The sequence below is a fragment of the Ailuropoda melanoleuca genome, chromosome 13, assembly GCF_002007445.2.
Source record: "Ailuropoda melanoleuca isolate Jingjing chromosome 13, ASM200744v2, whole genome shotgun sequence".
NCBI lineage: Eukaryota > Metazoa > Chordata > Mammalia > Carnivora > Ursidae > Ailuropoda > Ailuropoda melanoleuca.
Genome location: NC_048230.1, coordinates 73,430,407 through 73,451,369, shown reverse-complemented (window position 1 = coordinate 73,451,369; position 20,963 = coordinate 73,430,407). Strand labels below are relative to the sequence as shown.

The window sequence follows — 20,963 nt, the reverse complement described above, 5'->3', positions numbered from 1 at the left end:
ATGCAGAATGAGTCAACTGGCTCACACCATGTCCGTGACTATCCCACTGGGACAGCTGGCCACTACTAAAATCCAACACCTTATACCCAAGCCGACCTGCCGTCCATCACCGCTATGGTACCAGGCCTCTGCACGATGAAGAGCCAAGGTTCTCCTCTGCGAGATTACTGCCCAGGCCTCATCCCCAGCTTTTTGCAGGCTGGAAAAACAGAAGCAGTTTCATCTTCCTCACTAGGCCCTGTGGTGTGCCTGGGTGGCTCTAATCCATTCCCCCCAAGTCCCTAGATATCATTTTCTTTTACAAAGAAACAAAACATAGAAATCTGACCTGTGTATGATGCAGGCTGAGTTATAGCTTTCCCCCGGCACCTCTAACTGAAAGTGAAATTCCTTTAAAGTTGGGAAATTCATTGCAGTATTTTACGGTATTGATTTAAACTTGGCTGGCAGTTTTAAGGCCTGCCATCCTTCTGAATCCTAGAGATGCTGGAGGAGGTCTCCATTTCCTTTGATTCTGTAATACCACAGAGTACTCCCTAGTGGCAGTGAAAGGAGGGGCTGGGAGCTCGTATGCCGCTGCCCTAGTTTATCAAGATGGAACCCCAGGCTTTCTCCCCAGGTCTTGGGTCGAGAAGGCATCTCGTGGGGATTTCACAACTAGAACAGTACCCTCTCCCCTGGCCAGCTGGGTCCCGTACCCAGCAAAACCTCAGGGCGCTCAAGGTGAGCCCTGAGCTGTGTCATGCTCACTTATCACCTGGTTTACAGGTGCCTCTAAACCGACCTTCAAGGACGAGCCCAAGGTGCCGCCTCCTCCAAGAAGCCTTCCCTCCACTCCCTGCAGGCTTCCAGTCTCTCTCCCGAGCCACAGCTTTACTGCAACCGAGTATCCGTGTCGTCTCCCCGTGGCTACATGGCGAACTCCTAGAGGCCAACTGGGGGTCTACGCTGTCAACACCACTTCCAGGCCAGCGCCTGCCATGTATCAGGGGGGCTCTTGCTCACCAAATGTGACTTGGCCCCAGCATCTTTCAACACAGGGCTGTGGGCGGCCACATCAGGGGTGGGCACCAATGACGAACCCCCCTGCTTTCATCAAGATTTCATAAACGAACTGGGAGACTTGTCAGGGAGAAACCCAGCCACTGGGGCTATTTTGCTTTGGGTTCTCAGCCTCAAATGCCCAGGCTACCTTCACTTGGAAGGGGCTTCTGCCAGGATCTCTGGCAGAGGGAAGAGACACAGCAGGCTGCCTCCGGGTCCCATCAGAGCCCTTTCCTCAGCCTGGGACCACAGACTGCTCTGTCGGCACCCCATCTGTGCCCGCGCTTTCCCGGCCACTGTCACATGTTGCCGGCTTCTGGTCTCCCGCCTTCTCCTTCGGGTATTTTTGACTTCTGCCTGCTGTGGCCTGCGCCCCCTGGTTATGTGGGTGCCTCACTATCCCAGCCTCGCCTCATCTGCCCACATGTGAGGCTGTATCAGGGTGACCCAAGGGGAATCTGCACACAGTTGACCTCACCTGGAGGTGTGGACAGTGGCCCCCCTCCAGCGTGCCTGTGCTCAGGTCAGCCATCTGACCCCGAGACGCCCACGGGCAGCAATGTACATGAATACCTAAGGGGCTATCTGTGTGGTGCTCCGGGCGGGGGGGGTGCCCACCATCCGCCTGAAAATATAAACCCATCCAAAGCTGCTTTTAAAGAGGCTGCAGGAAGCAAAGGGAACAGTGACATTTCTGGTCAGATACCTTGTTTTGAATCCTGGCTCTCAAACTTAGTAAAGGGACCTCACGGGCGGCCGGCCAGCCGCGATGCAGGTGTTTTGTGTGATTACATCTGTGGGCTCCACTATTAGAAAGTGTGGGAAGTATTTCACCCAGAGCTGAAGAGAAAGGACAAGGCCTCTGCTCGGCACAAGTCAGGGGCCCCTCAAAGCAGGTTTGTGTCCCGGGGGGAAGAGGAAATGGGACTTGGAAGGACCCCAACCATCAGGCAGCTTTGCTTACAGCTGGACGATTACAAAAGCGATTTTTTTGCTTTGCCCAGAGGGCCACCGTCTGGGCTAGGAGGAGCCCAGGATGCCAGGGAGTAGGAGAATGTGAGCAAAAACAGCCCTGGGGCAGGCCTGTCCCCTCCCGGGTGCTTTGATGTCCTGCAGAGCTTCAAGGGACAGACTATCCCTGGGGGCCACCAGCCCCATTACATAACCGACAGCTCAGCTTCCTCCCCTGGATACAGCTGGAGCTGTCAGGGGATGGCAAGGGCGAAAGCTGGCCCCCGCGGAGCTGCCTGGCCTTACAAACACCAGCCTTCTTGACCTGGGGGAACCCCGAGAAAACACGAGGAGACAGACCAGGCCCCACAGTCTCCCTGGACTCCACCGGTACCTCGGGTCTCCAGGTCCTCAGAGGGAGGGCAGAGCTTTCATTTCCTAAAGGGAAGAGAAGCAAACCTTTGAACCCTCACGCACAAGCCCTCCGCTCTTAGCCCTGTGCAGTGCTAGCGGCAGGGCAGAAGGCCGGGCTGAGATGTCCATTTTATAGACAAGAACTCAAAAGAGGCTCAGAGACTGCAGATCTGCTTGGATCTAAGGACTGGTCATCGCCGGCTAAATACATTCCCCTCCCAACGATCTCTCAACATGAAATAAAACCCCTATTCCGCAGGGCTCTAATCGGGGTGCCTCCTTCTACCCTCTTTGGAAAGTTCAAGGCTCCACCAGAGACTAAGTGGGATGAGCCTCTGGAGTGTAGGAATCAAACCAACTCTGGGCCCTTCGGTGGTTAAGGCTTCACGGCGGTGTCCTTGCTCATCCCTCCCACTGGGCTACCTAGCTGTTCAGCAGCACACTGCGTTTTGGGGTACAAGGGACTCCCTCCCAACTAGAAGGCCACTGACTGCCACACGCCTTCTGCCCACATTACTCATTTCAGACTCCACTCGGTGTGCAACTGTTTGTGGAATTCAGTTATAAAGACACGGGATTTCTACAGATGTTTCAATGAGGCATTACCTCGTATCGGTGGACACCAGGGACTCAGACCTGGGTTCAAATCTAGCCTTTGCTCCTTATTAGTTGTGACCTTTGGGAAGTTGAAATAATGGTCAAAAAGCACTTGGCCCCAGGGAGGACCAGTGATGATCAACATCTTCTGCCACCTTCAGCACTGTCGCTCTCCCTCAAAACCTAACCCTTCAGCCTCCCCGCAACGTACAAGGCGAGGCTCCAGGTGTGGGGGGGGTCTCCCGCCCCAGCTCAGTTTCGTGTGGCCACCTCCCACAGGGTCCGGAGTGAAGGACATGTCTTATGTGCTCCTGGATTTGTTCACGTCTGTCCTCACGGCTGGGCAAGGACGTCACACTCAACAGAGAGGGGACCTGAATACCTATTTGTCCCAGGTTCCCAGCCTCTCACCGAAAACCCGTTTTTAATTTACCCTCCGGGGACTGTTTTGAAAACTTTGCTGTTTAAAATGAACCACATCAAGAATTTCTTTTCCATTTTTTTGTTTCCAGTATCACTCTCGATTAACTAGACACCTACGGTGTGAAACTGAGGCAGAATTCTGCCAAAGATAAAGAAGTGATCTGAATTGGTTTCTACAGTTTCAATGTGAGCCACGGTGCTGTTGTCTGTTAGATGAGCTGGTTTCTGAATCCCCAGAAGACCATCAGGGGCCCAGCTAGGGGGTCGGGGACCTCCACCTCAAATCTCGTAAACAAGAAGAATCTGAAGCCCAGGTCAAGGGGTCAACTCAGGTCCTTCAGCATGTGAGCCCAGAGACACACGTTTGGGCCTCACACCAAGAATAAAGATATCCTGGGGCGCCTGGGTGGCACAGCGGTTGGGCGTCTGCCTCCAGCTCAGGGCGTGATCCCGACGTTATGGGATCGAGCCCCACATCAGGCTCCTCTGCTGGGAGCCTGCTTCTTCCTCTCCCACTCCCCCTGCTTGTGTTCCCTCTCTTGCTGGCTGTCTGTACCTCTGTCGAATAAATAAGTAAAATCTTAAAAAAAAAAAAATAAAGATATCCTATATTACTTCAACAATAAATTAGGCTGGATTTTTTTCTCTGATATTAGGCAGCTATCAAGATCACATAAGGAACGAAGAATATTTTCTACGACCTTCCAGGCCATACCAACAACTGATTTCCCTCAGCGAGACTGAGCTGCCCGCTCCAAATAAACGTCACTCAAGGGCCCTGACTTCCCAAGGCCCTAGTAACCAAGGCTTGTCTGTGAGACAGCAAACTTGGCCATGAATGCGGACTCCCTCATCTCACAGTACCCTCCATGGTAACGTGGGCGGTGGCACCTAGAACAGCAGTGTAGCTTACCCACTTTGGGTAAGGTCTGTGCCTGGCTGGGAGGAAACGTTAGGAAATATTAAACATCTTTAAAAAATGACAAGGGAGAGATAGAATCCACCACTGAGTAATCTTTAAAAATAGATAAGTTTTCTGGAACAAGCAATCAGCCAGAGTTACCTCGAGTCCAGCTTTGTTTAAAAAAAAAAAAAAAAAAAAGGCTATTTGGTAATTCTCTGAGACAAGGCTACAGTACTTTCACCTCAAGCCAGAGTATGTATCTAAAATTGAGCATTTCATTTAGGTAGGTTATACAGGGCACTTTCACAACCTCCTGGGATTCCAACCACCTCAATAAGATTAAGTATGACCTACCCCCATTTAATGGATGATAAAACCCAGAGAGGTTAAGATAACTTGCCTGAGGTCACAGAGCCCATAAGCTGCCAAAATACAACCAGTCAGTCCTGGAGAGTCCACGAGGCAACTCTCCTTTCAGAGGAATCCCGTGTCTCCCACCCAACGTTGCAGAAAACGAAAACCAGTGAGCCCTGATTTGAACAGTACTCTGAAATCTACAATCCCAGGTTGCTGAGGCCTTCCTTCATCATGCCATGCTGGGGACAAGACAACAGGTCTGATGGGAAAGTTGACAAAGAATAAGGACACCCAAGTTCTGTCCCTTCATTTGGGACCTTGAATAACTCCTTTCTAGGTCTCCAGCTGCCCCCTACTTCTCAGCAGCTCCCCTTCACAGAAAATTCCTCAGCAAGAGTCATCTATACCACTGGTTCTCGGAAGTGTGGTCTGGAGTGTGGGGCTCCATGAAGCCAGCCCTGTTCATAGTAACACTAAGACAGGTTTGGCTTTTCCACACCCTCTCTTGAGCGTACAGTGGATTTTCCAGAGGTTACATGCTGAGTGACACGGCACCAAGTTAAAATCAGAAGCAAACAGGAGAACCCAGCTGACTATTAAGGCAGATAGTAAAAAGATCTGCAAGAATATAAAACAATGCCACTTGACTCACTAAATTTTTGTTTGAAAATATTTTTCATAAATTATGATACTGTTAATCATATTCATTTGAAAAGAACATTTAAAACATTTCTCAGTTTTAATTTTTGATAATACCAGGATCCATAGATAAAACCCAAAACAAAAGCTTTTCAGAGTCCTCGATTTTGCAAGTATAACTGAGCTTTTAAACCAAAAACCTGGAGAATCACTGGTCAATTCTGTCTCCAATTTTCATCCTTTCATTCCCTCTCAAACCTGCTCTTGGTGTGAGGGGTTCTCTTTATTATGTGCCACCAAAATCGCTCACGAGTGCCAATGACTTCCCAATCGCTAAAGCCAAAGGTCAATCCTCAGTCCCCATCTTCCTCAACCCACCAGCACATGGGCCACAGCCAATTACTTTCTCCTCACATCTTCACCTCTTCCAGGACATCATATCCCAGGCCTCCTATCTCGCTGGCTCCTTTGCTTCTTCCCGACCTCACGGTGGGATGGCCCAGAGCCCAGTCATTCTTTGAAATCTCTATGTCCACTCTGGTGCCTTGGCCATCTCTGAATTTCTATCTGTAGACCAGATCTCTCCCCTGAACTCCAGACTCATCCAACCACCCACTCCATCTCTGTACTTGGATTCTAAACAGGCATTCCAAATTTTCACAAACCTTCTCCAGCCCAACCTGTTCCTCTCCATGTCCCTCCCATCTCACTTGGTGGCAACTCGTATCCTTCCAAAGGCTTCCAAGGCCAAAACCTCCAAGTCATCTATGATTCCCTTCTCTCATACCCTACATTCAATCCAGCAGGCAATGGTTGGCTGAGTTCAAAATTCACCCAAAATCTAATATCACTTCCGGGGCTCCACTGTTCAAAGCCATCATTCTCTCTCACCTGGCTTGCTACAGTAGCCTCCCATCTTATCCCCTTGCTTGTTCCCCTAAAGTTTACTTTTATCATAGCAGCCACAAGGATCCTTTCAAAAAAATCAGTTATCCCACAGCTGAACGAACACGCATTCGGGACTTTCCATCTTACCCAGGCACAAAACCCAAAATCCTTACAAAGGCCTACAGGCCTACTCGAGTTGACTTCTAGTTAACTTTCTTACTTCTTTCTTTTCTTACTACACTCCCTTCCTGCTCTCTACCCAGCTTTCAAGCCTTTATACTGGCTGTTCCCTCTGTCTGGGATGCTCTTCTTCCAGAAATCCTCATGACTCACTCTCTCAACTCCTAGTCTTTAGTCAAATGTCACTGTCTCAAGAGACCCACCCTGATCTCTTCCATTTAAAAGTACATCTCCACCCTCCATTTCCCAGCGTTCTGATCTCCCTTGTCCTCTCTAAGCCCCCCCAGAGCACTGAGCATCTCCAAACATATTACTTATGTTGACTGTCTATCTCCCCACCAGAATGGAAGTATCACAACTGCAAGAATTTCTGTCTCTTTTATCCATTCATGTGCCTTCTGTGACTAAAATAATCCCTGGCAAATAGTTTGTCAATAAATATGTTGAACATATGAAATTAGCTTCTCTACCTATAAAACTTAAGTGGGGAGCAGGGATAGTCTGGACAATAGCTCTTTCCAACTCCAGCCTCTGATTCCTTAATCAGCCAGATACAGCTCATTGACACTGCAAATGATTTGAAGCTTTTGGCACCATGAGGGTCAGCTCCTGGTTACACAGACCTGGGCCCAGGCCCACAAGTCTAAGGGCCCCGCGGGGACAGGCTAGGCAAGGCTACGATCAAATAGGCACCAACTGACCAAGTATTATCATCACTAGCGGTCCGAGCCTGGGACACTCAGCAGAGCTATGTGCCTCATTTTTGCTTATGTCAAGGTCACCTATTTCTCCTACCTGAAGGAATCACCCTTTGAGCTAAAACTTTGCCCTGCAAAACAGCACAATTCCCAACTGTGGCTGTCCAAATGGAGACTTGATCTCAGTTGTGACAACCCCACAATCCTAACCCAAATTCAGGTCTCTTTTCCAATGACAACCTTCATCCTATCCCAAGACAAACTTGAATTCTAACAGGTTTTTTGTTTTGTTTTAAGATTTACTTATTGAGAGAGAAAGAGACTGCACGTTGTGGGGTGGGGGTGGAAAGGGAGGGGCAGAGGGAATCTCAAGCAGACTCTACACTGAGCGGGGCTCCATCTCATGACCCTGAGATCACAACCTGAGCCAAAACCAAGTGTCAGGTGCTTAACCAACTCGGCCACCCGGGTGTCCCTGTAAGAGGTTTTTTAAAGGGGAAAGGATGAGATGGAAATGAGAAGTGGTGGCATGAAACACGACGACAACAGGGTCTAGCCAACCCTCTCTAGGCTCTAACACAGCACTGGCCCCAAACCCAGCTGGAGAACACGCCTCCTCAGGGGGCAGCAGGACGAACTGGCCCGGCATCTACAGAAGTGCTCCGTGTTTGTGGGAAGGAAGAATTAAACCTAGCGACTCCCTCCTGAAGTTCACAGAGAACGCTACGGATGTGACCAGGCTCCTCTCAGCACTCACCAACAGCAGCCAGCAACTGAGGGTGATGGAGGGAAAGGGGGACACTGAGAACCCACCCAGGTGATGGCCGGCTCTGTGCCCAGGGTGACCCCAGGGACTAGCAGCACCCCTCATCACCTCATCCCAAGGCTTCAGCAAATGTAAGAGTAGCTTATTTCTCACAGGGGAAGGGGGCGAGGGTCATAAGCAGGATTCGCCATAAGTAAGATTAGGACAGTGGATAAATGGCTTAACCCCTCACAGGGTGGCGAAGGTGAAATGCCCACCTGGCCTAGACGGGAGTCAATGCTTTCCCTTCCCACAAAGCTAGGCCACGTTATTTGGAAACCGGTCGAATCTGACCCACACACCAGCCAGCAATTGTACCTACTGCCGTCAATCTCCCCCAGTGTCTCACTCTCTCCTGCTTCCACGTCTGGCCGCCTGTCCTGCCAACTGCCTGCCCTGATGACGACCCAGGCACTCCCCCATCCTCAGCGCTACTCACTTTCAGGTTCGACAGCATCTCCTCACTAGTCGTGGGAATAAAATCACTGATCCAACTGGTCTCCCAGGCTCCAGTTCAACTCAGCTCGCGTGTACTGAAAGCCTTCGCGCCGCACCGTCCTGCTCTGGTCCTCACGTGGTTCCCCGATGCCTCCTGAGGTCAATTCCAGGGTCCCTGTTTCACCTTACTTCTGATCTTACTTCCCTTGCTCAGCTCAGACTCTGGTCCAACCAAACGACCAGTGCCCTTCCCAGTACACACTTTCGGATTTTCCGCCTCAGCTCGGCCTCCTCTCAGGGCAGGTCATGGTCTCTTCTCCGATCACTCCAGGTCTGCTTTCTTCACTACCCCAGAGCGGTGGAGGTACTCAGCTGTGCCAGGCTCCCTCTGGCTTCAGCTCCTTTGCGGAAGTTAGTCCTTTCACCTGGAATGCTCCCCCCAATTCCCTACTCCTGCTTCTGAGCCCCATCAACTAAAAGGCCAGTTTCCCTTAACACCCTTTCTCCTTTGTCGTAAAGCCCCTATGGCAACTACTGATCAAGGTTTCTCTCCCCGACTAATTCAACTAAGCTGCGGAATTCACGAGGATGGGGCCACTGTCTGAATTTGCTTACTGCTGTTACCCCAGAGCCTAGCACAGCACTTGACAAATGAAAGCCCACAATCAATCCCTAAAATAAGAATTCCATATCAAGGATAGTCACTCACACATCATTTATACTATCTAAAAGGGAGGAAACCCATCAGATATCTAAAGTAGAATGGTTACATTATGGAACGCATAATGGAATGTCAATTACTGGAAACCGGACTTCCAAAGTAGCACATGGGAGATGCTCAGATGAGTGCTGAAAGAGCGGGAAACAAAACCGTACCTAAATACTGTACGATCTCAACTGTGCAGAACTGGACATGTGAACAGGAGGGATACATTAGGGACAGTGCTCATTCTCTGAAAAAAAAAATTGTACCTCTTTTGCACATTTTCTCCAGTAAGCATTTATTAATTGACGAGAAAAAGTATTTCTACAACACTTGAGACTCCGCTCAAATGCGATGTCCGCTCACAGAACTTCTCTAGACTTTCCAGCTCTTACTCCACCCCACAGCTCTCCTCCTTAAGACTTGGGCGGGTCCGCTCATAACAAGCACTTGGCTATCTTCAACCCTCCGTCCCCCCCCGCCCCCCTCAGCTCCATGGGGCCCAGTGTGGGGCCTGAGATGGAGAATCCAGTCCAGGAAGTGTGCATGCAGAACAGAAAGAGGACACTCACCTAGTTTAAAAACACTCAAGATGCTTTGCCCTGAATTTTAAGCAGCACATGTGACCTGGTCCATTCTGGTTTCAAGTTCAAAGGCATCAGGCCGGTCCTGTGGGTTAGCAGCTAACATGTCTTTCAAGAGCTGCTTGATCCCCTCAGACATGGAAGTCCTGCGTTTCTGGGGGATGTGCAACTCCATCTTTGGGTTTTCTAGCAGCGCCTCACCAACAGGGACGATTTCGGTCCCCTGTTTGATATAGGTCCCCAGGAGCTCCTTCTTGGTCTCAGAGTCAATAAAAGTGATTCTTTCTATCATTGCCCAGATGATAATGCCCAGGGCAAAGATGTCGGCCTTGGCTGTGTAGTGTCCCTCCCAGACCTCGGGGGCCATGTAGAAGTCTGAGCCGCAGGCTGAGGACAGCCAGTACTTATTCACATTCACATTTTTGTTGTCTTGATGGCCCTCTTTTCCTCGGGGGGCTAACCCAGCACAGACCTTGCTTAGTCCAAAGTCTGCCACCTTGAGGATGGGGGTGCCAGACCGCTCGGTGATGAGGATGTTGTCTGGCTTTAGGTCCCTGTGCACGATGTGGTTTTTGTGCAGGAAGGCAATGGCGCTCGTGAGCTGTAGCATGAAGCTTTTGTTGGTGGCTGGGTCCGGCCTCCGGGACAGGACGTACTGATTCAGGTCTCCACCTTCACAGAACTCCATGACAAACCAGAGATAGCAGGGCTCCTCAGCATAACCCAGGATCCTTTCTCCTAAATCGAAGGAAGACCGGAAAGAGCTTGAGTGCCACGGACACATCCACACCACTCTCAGACCACACGCACGCAGCACAGCAGGCTGACCACGGACAGTGGCGACGAGGCTCCCATGGAGCCAACGCTGCGCCAAGCAGGCCCATCTCTACTCACACGGGAGGAATGACAGGCTGCGGACCCTGGGGTCAAGCACCTGGCTTTGGAATTACCCGGTGCCTGGCTACGTAACTGGGTGCCTGCTGACCGGTTCAACGAATAACCAGGAGGCAACTGCACTAGGTTCACCTTTCCAAGTCTCGGCTTCTGCTGCCGCACGTCCTCACTCACAGAATCCCGACACTGGGCCCTGACCTTCAAGCTAATATTTACTATTCCCCCCCCACCCAGGGCAAGGTAGGACGAAAGAGCCCCATCCTACAAGATGCAGAACCCGAGGCTCCCAAAGACTGGGACAATCCATGTGACTGGGGAGCCCCTGGGTTTCATTCCAGCGCTTCCCGACCGGCAGCATGGCACCCCCACGGCTCACAGGGCTGCTGATGGGACAAGGTCAAGGGTGCAAGAAGGCCGTAAAAAGGTCTGTCAATCCGTACCAGCCAAAGGACCCCTCCTCCCATCTCCTAACTTGTAGGACTCCTACCGTCGACGCGCCTAGAATGGCACTGCAGCTTTGTTCTAGAGGCAGACTCCAAGCAGTGTTTCCTGCTTGCCCAGCACAGGTTAGGCCTGCTAGCAGGCCCCTCTAGAAAGCTTCCTTTCAAGGAGATAAAGGTAAGTATCTAAGACCGCAAGCATTGTAAGTATCTGCATCAGGGTCAACTTTTACTACGAACAGTGAAGGGTGGGAAGGAGTTGCCAGATCTGGGAGTCAGAAGGTGCAGGGCCCGAGTTCCACCTAAAGGACAGGCAGTTGATCAGTGGGCAGAAGCAAGAGAGAATTCTAGACTGAGAGATGGGACGGATCACGGAACACGGGAGACGTGTAAACAGGAAGGAAGTCTGATGGGAACAGGAGTCCAAAGTAGACAGAGAAGTTAGAATCAAGTTGTGTTGCCTCGAAACTCCAGCTCTGCCTTTCCAGAAGTCTTTCCTTTTATTGAACCACAGAAACTCCAGGAAAGCTGGTGACTGGCATCTCCAAACAAACCCCAATGTTCTTTATAAAGCAATTAACGACACACTGAGTCCTTCTGTGGAAGTTACTGGAGGACTTTAGCTGCCCCCAAAGTCTGAACAGAGGTCTTATATTGCTGATGAAAAGGTGGGGCCTGCTGTGGGTGGTCATATGGATCATTCATGACTGGGGGTGAAGACCAGGCCTCTGACCCCCAGTTTGGGGTCTCCATTCCACCGGAAAACAAGAGCTATGTCTCTTTATACAGTCTCTGCCAAAGCTGAATCTACGGAAGCCACTGCTCTGGGAGTTCCAGGGTGAGGCAGGATGAAGAGACGGACAAGGCAAAAGCTTGGGGTTTTTGACCACGATCTGAGGGACCTCACTTCCCCTATAATTATGTAATTTGTTTGTTTCTATTACTCACAACCAAAGCAATGCAGGTAGAACCAGCTTAGGGCAGATAGGGTGTTTTCTTTTTAAAATTCGTTCTTTCCCATCGCATAATCCTCTTTCTAGGTCACTGGCTCTGGTGGGCTGAGGCTCTTTATCTAAAAACACTGCGAAATGATGCGGGGATCTGAAGCCCAAATCCATCCCAACGCCACAGTCAAGACCCATAAAAAGGAGGGCAAGAAAGGTCTGCTGGCGGTACAGCCAGAAAGGAAGCGATTAAAAAGCCATCCGATTCCTTCTGCGAGGGCTACCATCAGAAAACAGTGCAATTTTTCACTGAAACAGTGGGGAAATAAAGGGTGGGGAATGGTGATTACTTTATATACAAAGTTGGTAACCAGGGCAACTCAAGTAAAAACAAGCCTGCAAAACAGACGACATTGTAAGTTCAGGTTATGAGAACCCAGGGAAAGAAAAGAAGGGTAAACAAGTGCCCTGGGGGGGGGGTTATGGGCCGGGGACCCAAGAGCTTGCTCTGGGGGGAAGGAGCTGAGCTCAGGAGATGCTATGGGAGGGGCTGTTTGTTGAGAGGAAAGCTGGACAGGACGAAATGGGCTCCCCGGCATCAGGGCTCATGACAGAACGGAAAACCAGGGAAGGCGGCCACTTGTCCCAGAGGCAAGCAGCACTTCTCTGCACAGGCCAGGGCCATGGGCTCCTTTTGTCAGAAACCGTAGCTTATGTTTTCATGCGGGGATCCCCTGCTGCCCACTCACAAACAGGAGAGGCATGTGAGAATTCCAGTCCTTTCCTTCTGGCAGACTGCCCACCCGGGCCCCTGCCTCCCTTATGGTAGGATGGAGGGCGCGTGGCACCTGACGGGTTTCTGCTGAGAGGCGAGCCAGAGGGAAGTCACGGGAAGGGCCCAGGCTCGAAGGTGACGAGTCTGGGGTTGGATGCCAGCTCTGCCCACTGGTTAACTGGGTGGTCTCGTAGCTCGAAGGAAAACATGGGGGAGACGGATACCATGGGAAGAACCTTGGGCAAAGGCTCTGTGAGCCTCTGTGGCCTCCGCCACACTGAGAAGGACACAGACACCATATATTCCTGGGAGTTAAGTCACTGACAAGAAATAGATTTTGCGGTGCCTCTGATACTTTGGGGAAATGACATTCTGACCATCAATAACATTCCCACTGGGCCTCGGCCAAGTCCAAAGAAGACACGGATCCCAATAACCCCAGCGCTGTAGGCCACAGACTGAAGTTCTCACATGCTAGGAAACAGAGGACGTTGAAATCAGAAAATCAAAGTGGATGACTGTATCGTATCGCTCAGGCTGTAAATAGCTAAGCCCATGTTCTAGCCAGACTAGGCTGTTTTGAGGTGCTCTCTCCCTAGAAAGCCCTCCCTCTCCCCAAATCTCCGCTGGAGCATCTGAATGTGTACCTTTACACCTTGCCTGAATGCCGACCTACTCCATGCTTGCCTGATTTCCCAGGTAACTTCCCTCTTCCGACCAGCCACAACCCTCATCTTCTAATTCACCAAGGTGACTACACACTGGGGAAGGGAAAAGTGCTCAAACTTTCAGGGATCACCAAACCATGGTCCTGCAAGGACACGGATTCCTGGAGACATACCCCTGGGGTCCACCAGTCAGCAGGGATTCGTGAAGGTCAGGGGACCTCAGGCAGCTTCAGTGCCCATCCATCTCGCAGTCGGCCTGGCAGTCGCCACGCCAGCCTGTGGCTCCCCCCAGTTTCGGGACAGAGGACTGGAATACACATGTACCAACTAGAGCAGAATCCCCGCATGAAGCTTACAGTGTTTTGAGGGGATAGAAACAAAATTAAATTTTATAATTCCCTTGTTTGGGACAGCCTGGCGGTTCTATAAGGTGAAGATGAGTCAAAAATTAGCTTCCCAGAGCGAAAGAAAAGACGCAGTGTTCCCTGGAGGTGTTAAGGATTTGAGGTAAATTCACCTGAGAGGCCACTGGGTTCCAGGCACTATGTAAAGGCTGTCTCAGCTCTCTGGATACGCTCCTACAGGTGGGCAAGCTGAGAAGAAGGTTAGGTAACTTGCCGAAGATCATGGCCGCGGCTGGTTGGGTAAGACGTGAGCCTCCGCGGCCAAGTCCTGCCACCACACAGTGCTGTCCCCCGGGTCCCAGGGGGCTGAGAAATGCACTGTGATTAAAGAGAGACAGGCCCACCTTCAGGACAGTTGCTTACCTTCCCCTCAAGCCCAACCGCCGGGAGACCACAGAACAAACCCTACTTCAAAACATTCTATGCCACAGTTCCCAGAGAGACAGAGAAAACAGAGGGAAAAAACAAGTCAAGCAGGTGTCTCCCCAAAAAATGTGGCCTCGGGGCGCCTGGGTGGCACAGCGGTTAAGCGTCTGCCTTCGGCTCAGGGCGTGATCCCGGCGTTCTGGGATCGAGCCCCACATCAGGCTCCTCCGCTATGAGCCTGCTTCTTCCTCTCCCACTCCCCCTGCTTGTGTTCCCTCTCTCGCTGGCTGTCTCTATCTCTGTCGAATAAATAAATAAAATCTTAAAAAAAAAACAAAAAAAAAACGTGGCCTGGTTTGTTCAGAAACTTGAGGCCCGTAGGCTCGGAATAAGGAATCGTCGGAGCTTTGGGTGCCTAGAAGCAGGAAACTCCTAGAAAGGGAAACAACATACCCAGGGCTTTATGAGCCTATTCCCAAGCTGCCTCCAGGAGCTGGGGTTTCCTTATTCTCGTCGATTCCACTTACACACTTCCTGGGCACGCACTGCTTGGGAGACGCCGGAGAGGAGATCAGCAGTCATCTCTGCCCTCATTAAGGTTTCTGGTCATTAGAAGCAGAATGACGGCCCACAGCAATGAGAACAAGGACTAGGGTGCAATTCCGCCTGAGGAGTGGGCAAGGGGGTTAGGAGAGAGGCCGGCTGAAGATCACTCAGGGTGGCCCTTGAGCAGTGTTCTCGCAAGATGGAGAGTAAGCACTGAGCACACCACCCACGGAGTGTGAGCTCGCAGCGCAGGACCCAAGTGATTTGGGCTCAGCACAGAAGAGACACACAGAAAGGAGGCTGGAGGTGAAGCCGCCACGGTCGGGTCCTAAGAAACGGGGTCTGGCAGACTGAAGGATCTGAATTTAGGCTCTAAGATACGGGAACTAAAAGTTCTTGACATGTTTTAGAAAGATATCCTGCTTACTAAGTCTTAAGTCACCAATTTTAAGACCTACCATTTAAGTAAGACCTACAGGCTGCTAACATTACCGCACGCCGCTGCTTCCGCGGGGTTCTAACTGCCAAGATGCTGCGAGTACAAGAGGTCTCAGGATCCCTGCCCCAAGTTCCCCTGCTGGCATGACGAGTTAGAGACGGAAGACAGCTCGGCAGCTGAGAGAGTCATCGGGAGTTTCGGAAACCCCAAGTGAGGATTGGCAAGGGAGAAGATGAGAAGGGGTGGTGGCAGGGGGAGGTCTTGGGAGGTTTAGAATCAATACAACTTAGTAACATCACGTGTCCTCTGTGACAGGAAGGAAGCACTGAGCAAGTACTCTAGCCAATCCTTTCTTCTCACTCCAAACCCCTATCTACTGAGACTGTAATTATACCCCTTTTACAGCGGGAGGAAATAAAGGCTCAAGATTGAATTACTAGCCTGTGGTCTCACAGCTAGAAAGGGACGGGGCCCAGGCTCTACAGCCTGGATCCCTAACCATCATCCTACAGCCCAGACGTTCTACTGCCCACCGCTGACACAGGTTCTGTGTTAAGTTCACGGCAAGGAGTTTCACGTTCACCAAGTCCCTCGTGTTGATAGTCCAACCACACGGCCTGCAGGTTCATTTCTCAGCAGAGCACTAATCAGGCTTTTGACTTGAATGTGCTAAATTCAGCAGTATGTATCACAAGTCTTAAAAACGCTTAATCCATTGAACATCAAAAAATCTCACTCAAGGAATTTATTCTAAGAGTACCAAAAACACAAACAAACGGACCCCCATCACCGACAGCAACAAAAAGGACACACGAGTCCCCAAAGCACCCAGAATGGGTATTCCACACAACAAAGTAAAAGTGAAGGATCGAAAAAACAGTACTGCCATTTGGTTGAATGCTTTAAAGGGCCACGTTATACTTCTAATTTACTTAGACAGAAAGTCAAGAGAAGGTCACATAACAGGGCAGAAGTAAGTTTAATGTGAAATGGAAAAAAGAGAATATAAAATTATAATTTTAAGAAAAAGGGTTAGAAAAAAAACCTTAAAAAAAATTCAATTTTCATTATGACTATACCATCCCTGTTTTTGATTAGTTAAAAGCTATATATTTATATATATAGATAAATAGATTTAGATTTTATTTATTTATTTGACAGAGAGAGAGACAGCCAGCGAGAGAGGGAACACAAGCAGGGGGAGTGGGAGAGGAAGAACCAGGCTCCCAGCAGAACAGGGAGTCTGATGTGGGGCTTGATTCCAGGACCCTGGGATCACAACCTGGGCCGAAGGCAGATGCTTAACGACTGAGCCACCTGGGTGCGCCTAATTTGTATTTTTTAAAGAAGTGGCTCAGCCAAAAATCAGTCCTGAGAAGCTGAAGACAAGGACCCTTCCCAAGACCAGCTCTTCTTCCAAAGAAAGATGAGCACACAGACCATGCCCTGGTCCTGCTCTCAATGACCTTGGGCTGTGTCTTGTCACTAGAAAGAGGCTGGGTCCAGCATCAACACGCAGTGTGTTCAAAGCCCTTCACAAGATCAGTCAAATGTCATTGTGCACTAGACAATCAACCCCTTAGGGTGGCCGCCAAGACAAGATCCAGTGTCCTACAGAGGCCAAGAGGCCAGGAACCTGTAGGCCTAACAGCAAAGACAGGACAAGGGCCGCAGAGCCTGCCAGGCCCAGGGTCGGCACCCCTCACTCTTCACTTCCAAGGCTATGTGACCCTGGGCAAAGGTCTTAAGACCCTATGAATCTGTTTCGTTATCCATAAATTGGGAGACATCTACCTCACTGGGCTACGGTAAGGCGTAACTATGATCCAGGAAACATTTTGCATGGTACTACTGGGTGTATTAATTCTGTTGATGTGTCTGGACACCAGGGGCAGCCCCAGGTCAAGCACACGGAAACTGGAAAGAGCTTCTGGATGTCGATCTAGAGCCTGACCCTTCACTGGTGGTGGTGGTACTGGACAAGTTACTTGACCTTGATGGATCTGGATTTTCTCCCGTATAAGACCAGGTTACAAAAACACCAACTTCAAGTAGGGGGTATTAAGTGAGAACAAGCATGCAAATACTAAGCCTAGCTATTAGTACCGGAACATTACAGGGGTCTTGTTAAAATACAGACCCTGCCAGCCAAGCAGAGAGTAGGAAGTAACCCCTGGGGAGCCCGGCCCATTTTTCTCTCCACACTTGAGGGCCTTCCCACTTACCTAGGCCTCACCTCTTGCCAGGATTGCTTCTGTTTACCCTTTTACAACTCATCCTTCCCTCCCCTAAACTCAGTCCACATTCTTGGCAACTGTCCCCCAGAGCACCTCTCAGAGGCTGCAGTGAGGTAACATCTGCTGTGCTCCATCCGGCTCCTCTAAGAGCCTGCGCACTCGTGGTGGAAGGAAACCAGGTCTCTGCACTCCTCGCAGTCCACCTCCCACATAGCAGGGGCTCAATAATTGGGTGAAATGAAACAAGAGGAGAACTGTGAGATAGAGGCTAAAAAAACCAAAACCAAACGAAACAAAACAAAAAACAGTGAAACTTCTAGTGGTAGGCAAGTAGAATGTGTACATAAAAGACAACCAGGGAAGGATCCAGAAGTTTTGAGTCACTAATGACCCCACCAAAGGCCAAGCTGGAGTTGAGCGTGAACCGATGTTTTATAGGAAGCGAAGTAATTCTTGGAAATTTGCACTATAAAAACCTATCCCGTGCAACACAATTAGCCAAAACTCTCCATTAAGCAAGGGTTGTTCCTGTCTCCTGAGGCTGATATCTAGAATTCCCAGGGCACACAGAAGGCGGGCAGGCAGCAGGGAGAGAGAAGTCTGCGTGGTTGTCTCGAGACATTCAAGGGCGGACCAGAAAGGAGGAACAGGGTCCCTGGCAGCTGAGACACAGGGGAGGCACCCGTGGAGACTAGCAGTGCCAAGTGCTGATTAGCACCTAATTAAAAAATAAACAGTAGCCATTAGTTTCTGAGTAAAATGTGATTATGGCCATTTAACAACCAAGAAAAACAGAAGAACCCAGAATTTAAGCCACCTGTCCCAAGAGTGCCGCACAGCTGTCAGGAAGAGCGGACTCAAGCTCGAGTGCCTGTGCTTGGACCTCAGCTCGGTTATCTGCTTAGCTGTTTTACACCTGCAATTTCACTAACCTGGGTCTCCTCACCTGTAAAACAGGGGTGATTATAGCACTGACTTCAAAAGGGGGTTGTGAGGATTGAATCAGTTAATGGGTATAAAGTCTAGAACAGCACCTGGCCCATAGCAAGTAGTAAGCTGTAGCTCTCATTAACAGGGTGAAAGTGGAACCCAAACCTTCGGACTCCCAGTCAATGCTAGTGCTGTTGCGTCCCGTTAATTTCCAAGGCCCCTAATGACACCTTTGATCTTCGTCCAAGTAGCTGAACATCACCGTCCAGCTCTCTGCCCTTCTGAGGTCCAAGCCATAGTAGGGAATTCAGAGTTGCTTTCTAGGGGTCTGGGAAGGGGTGAGCCAGCTCTGAGCCTCCGGTTTTCCGAGGGACTCAAGAGGCCGGGGGATGAGGGCAGTGTGCAGGCTGATAGCCAATCCACTGCTAAGACCCCGGTTTCCCTCCCCACACTAACTCCCACCTCGGCTTACTCAAGTCTACCTTCTCCGGTTCCCCGTGCCTCTATACTCCCCAGAACCTCTGCTGTTCGCTTCCTAGGCCACCCACCACTCGGGACCTTGAATTGTGGTCACCTGGGCCTGTGTCTTCCACATGCCTCATGGCAGAAACTTTGCATAGCCTCTCCCGCAGTGTCTAGCTTACACTCAACACTGGGCACAAATGCACTGACCCGGACTTCCCAAGGGCCTAGACTCCCACCCACGTGAAGCCGCCTAAAGATCTCTCGAGCGCAATAAACATGAAATAGGTGGTAAAGTAGAACTACTGTCTCAACGAGATGGGATAAGCTAGACCCCCAGCTTTTCCAAACTTCTTATTTAGTCTTATGAGCCTTGGGTTTGTCCTGGAGATGATATACCATAATATATAAACTCCTTATTCGTCGCGGTATGTCAAAAGATCAGTGAGTGCGTGAGGGTGCACACAGGAATTTGAGTTTAGTTTGACAATGAGTTCAGGCTTGCCTGCTGTTTTCTAAGTGGCAGCAATCTTGAATTTAGTTTTAGGCGCATTCAGGACAGGGTCCTTTGGCAATGGAAACGGAGATAAAAGCAAACTGGTGATGCTTTAACTCCTGTTTTTTTGTGACAAGTACATAAAAGCTAAACAAAGACATCAATGCATCAACCGGGTAATTTACAGGATTGTTAATCTGGTTTTAAAAAGTCTGGGGGGCGCCTGGGTGGCACAGCGGTTAAGCATCTGCCTTCAGCTCAGGGTGTGATCCCGGCGTTAGGGTTCGAGCCCCACATCAGGCTCCTCCGCTATGAGCCTGCTTCTTCCTCTCCCACTCCCCCTGCTTGTGTTCCCTCTCTCGCTGGCTGTCTCTATCTCTGTCAAATACATAAATAAAATCTTTAAAAAAATAAAACAAAAAAAAAATAAAAAGTCTGGGAGCCTGGTCTGAATGCTACCACTAATTCATGTGAGGCAAGTCCTGTCTCTTTCCTAGGCCTGTTTCCTTTCTTGTGAAACAGAAGGCCAGATCAGGTTTCTAAGACCACCACTGACTCTGAAACTCCTGTTCACTACGTAATGCTCTATGTGTTTGGTCTATGTTCAGAGAGGAAGGGCAGGAGATCTAGACGCCTATCAAACAAAGTTGGGTAAGACCAAGACCTGCATTAAGAAGTTTCTCTTTTCTTTCTGATACTGGATTTACAGGTGAAATAATTTCTTAGGACTACAGAGATGCCTTCTGCATATCAGTACTAGAGTGCTGATACTGAAGAGGGAAAAAAAAAAACCCAACTATTCCCTATTTGGCCCATTGTAAAATAAATCCCACTTCTCTACCTATCTACATGGTCCTAGACACCTTTCTTCCAAGCCTACCTTCTCTGCCAACTCCTGGCTAAACTCTAGATTATCATTCCTGTTAATCCGCGCAAAACTCTGTAGAAAGCCCTTGTTAACCACACAACTTGCCTTTTCCTCCTGTGACTTTAATTAGCACTTATGTCTTCTACAGGTCCTCAAACTTTCCAAATTAAGTTGCTTTGGGGCAAAGGCTGCCACGCTGTGGCCCCCGCCCGAAATGCTACTATGAGGACTCAGTAAAACTATGTAGAGTTAGTTCAAAAGTGACTTTGAGGCAGATTAACACTTTTTTGGGCTATTTCAAAATTATTCTAAATTGCAGGAGACTGGGCAAAAGCTGACTGCACAGCAGTTTGTTTAATGACAGGACTGAACCAGATTATCTCTAAGATTCCTTCCAGCTCTGACATTTCTGAGTGATATCAGCACACTGTAAAGCCAGTGCCCCAGGGCTGATTAAGACTGCTCAATTCTGGAAGCTGAAGGCAGGAAAACTTAACCTAAGTGCAATGTGGGTCTTTTTTGTTCTTCACTTTAATACTAACAGCAGAAAACAATGCCTTTTAACCGCTTGCTAAGTTAACATTTGACATGTAAATCCATGTCAGTTTCATCAGAGGTTGTGCACCATTTCCTTTATTGCTGTCTCTGAGCCTTGAATGTTACCTGACCCATAGCAGAGGCTCAAATATTTTGAAGACTCCCAACAACAGAAAGGGACGACTGAAGTGTACGGTGTAAAGCAAAAGTATTTCGTTTCTCTAGACCTGTTTTAATTCACAAAGGGAGGCAAAAAATACCAGTGTTTCTTTCGATCTGGTGTTAATGACAACCCAGACAACAGCATGAGTTCTACTGTCAAACTTGATCAA

The 20,963-nt window shown here is 49.6% G+C and overlaps 1 protein-coding gene across 2 annotated transcripts in view; it reads right to left on the bottom strand.

The window, feature by feature from the left end:
* STK35 (serine/threonine kinase 35) overlaps positions 1–20,963 on the bottom strand; it is a 43,082-nt gene that overhangs the window by 18,539 nt on the left and 3,580 nt on the right. For both annotated transcript variants that reach the window (XM_034640118.1, XM_034640119.1), the window contains exon 3: positions 9,614–10,363. In XM_034640118.1, coding sequence (XP_034496009.1) covers positions 9,651–10,363 — 713 coding nt within the window. In that variant the 3' untranslated portion in view covers positions 9,614–9,650. The remainder of the gene's footprint in view (positions 1–9,613; positions 10,364–20,963) is intronic.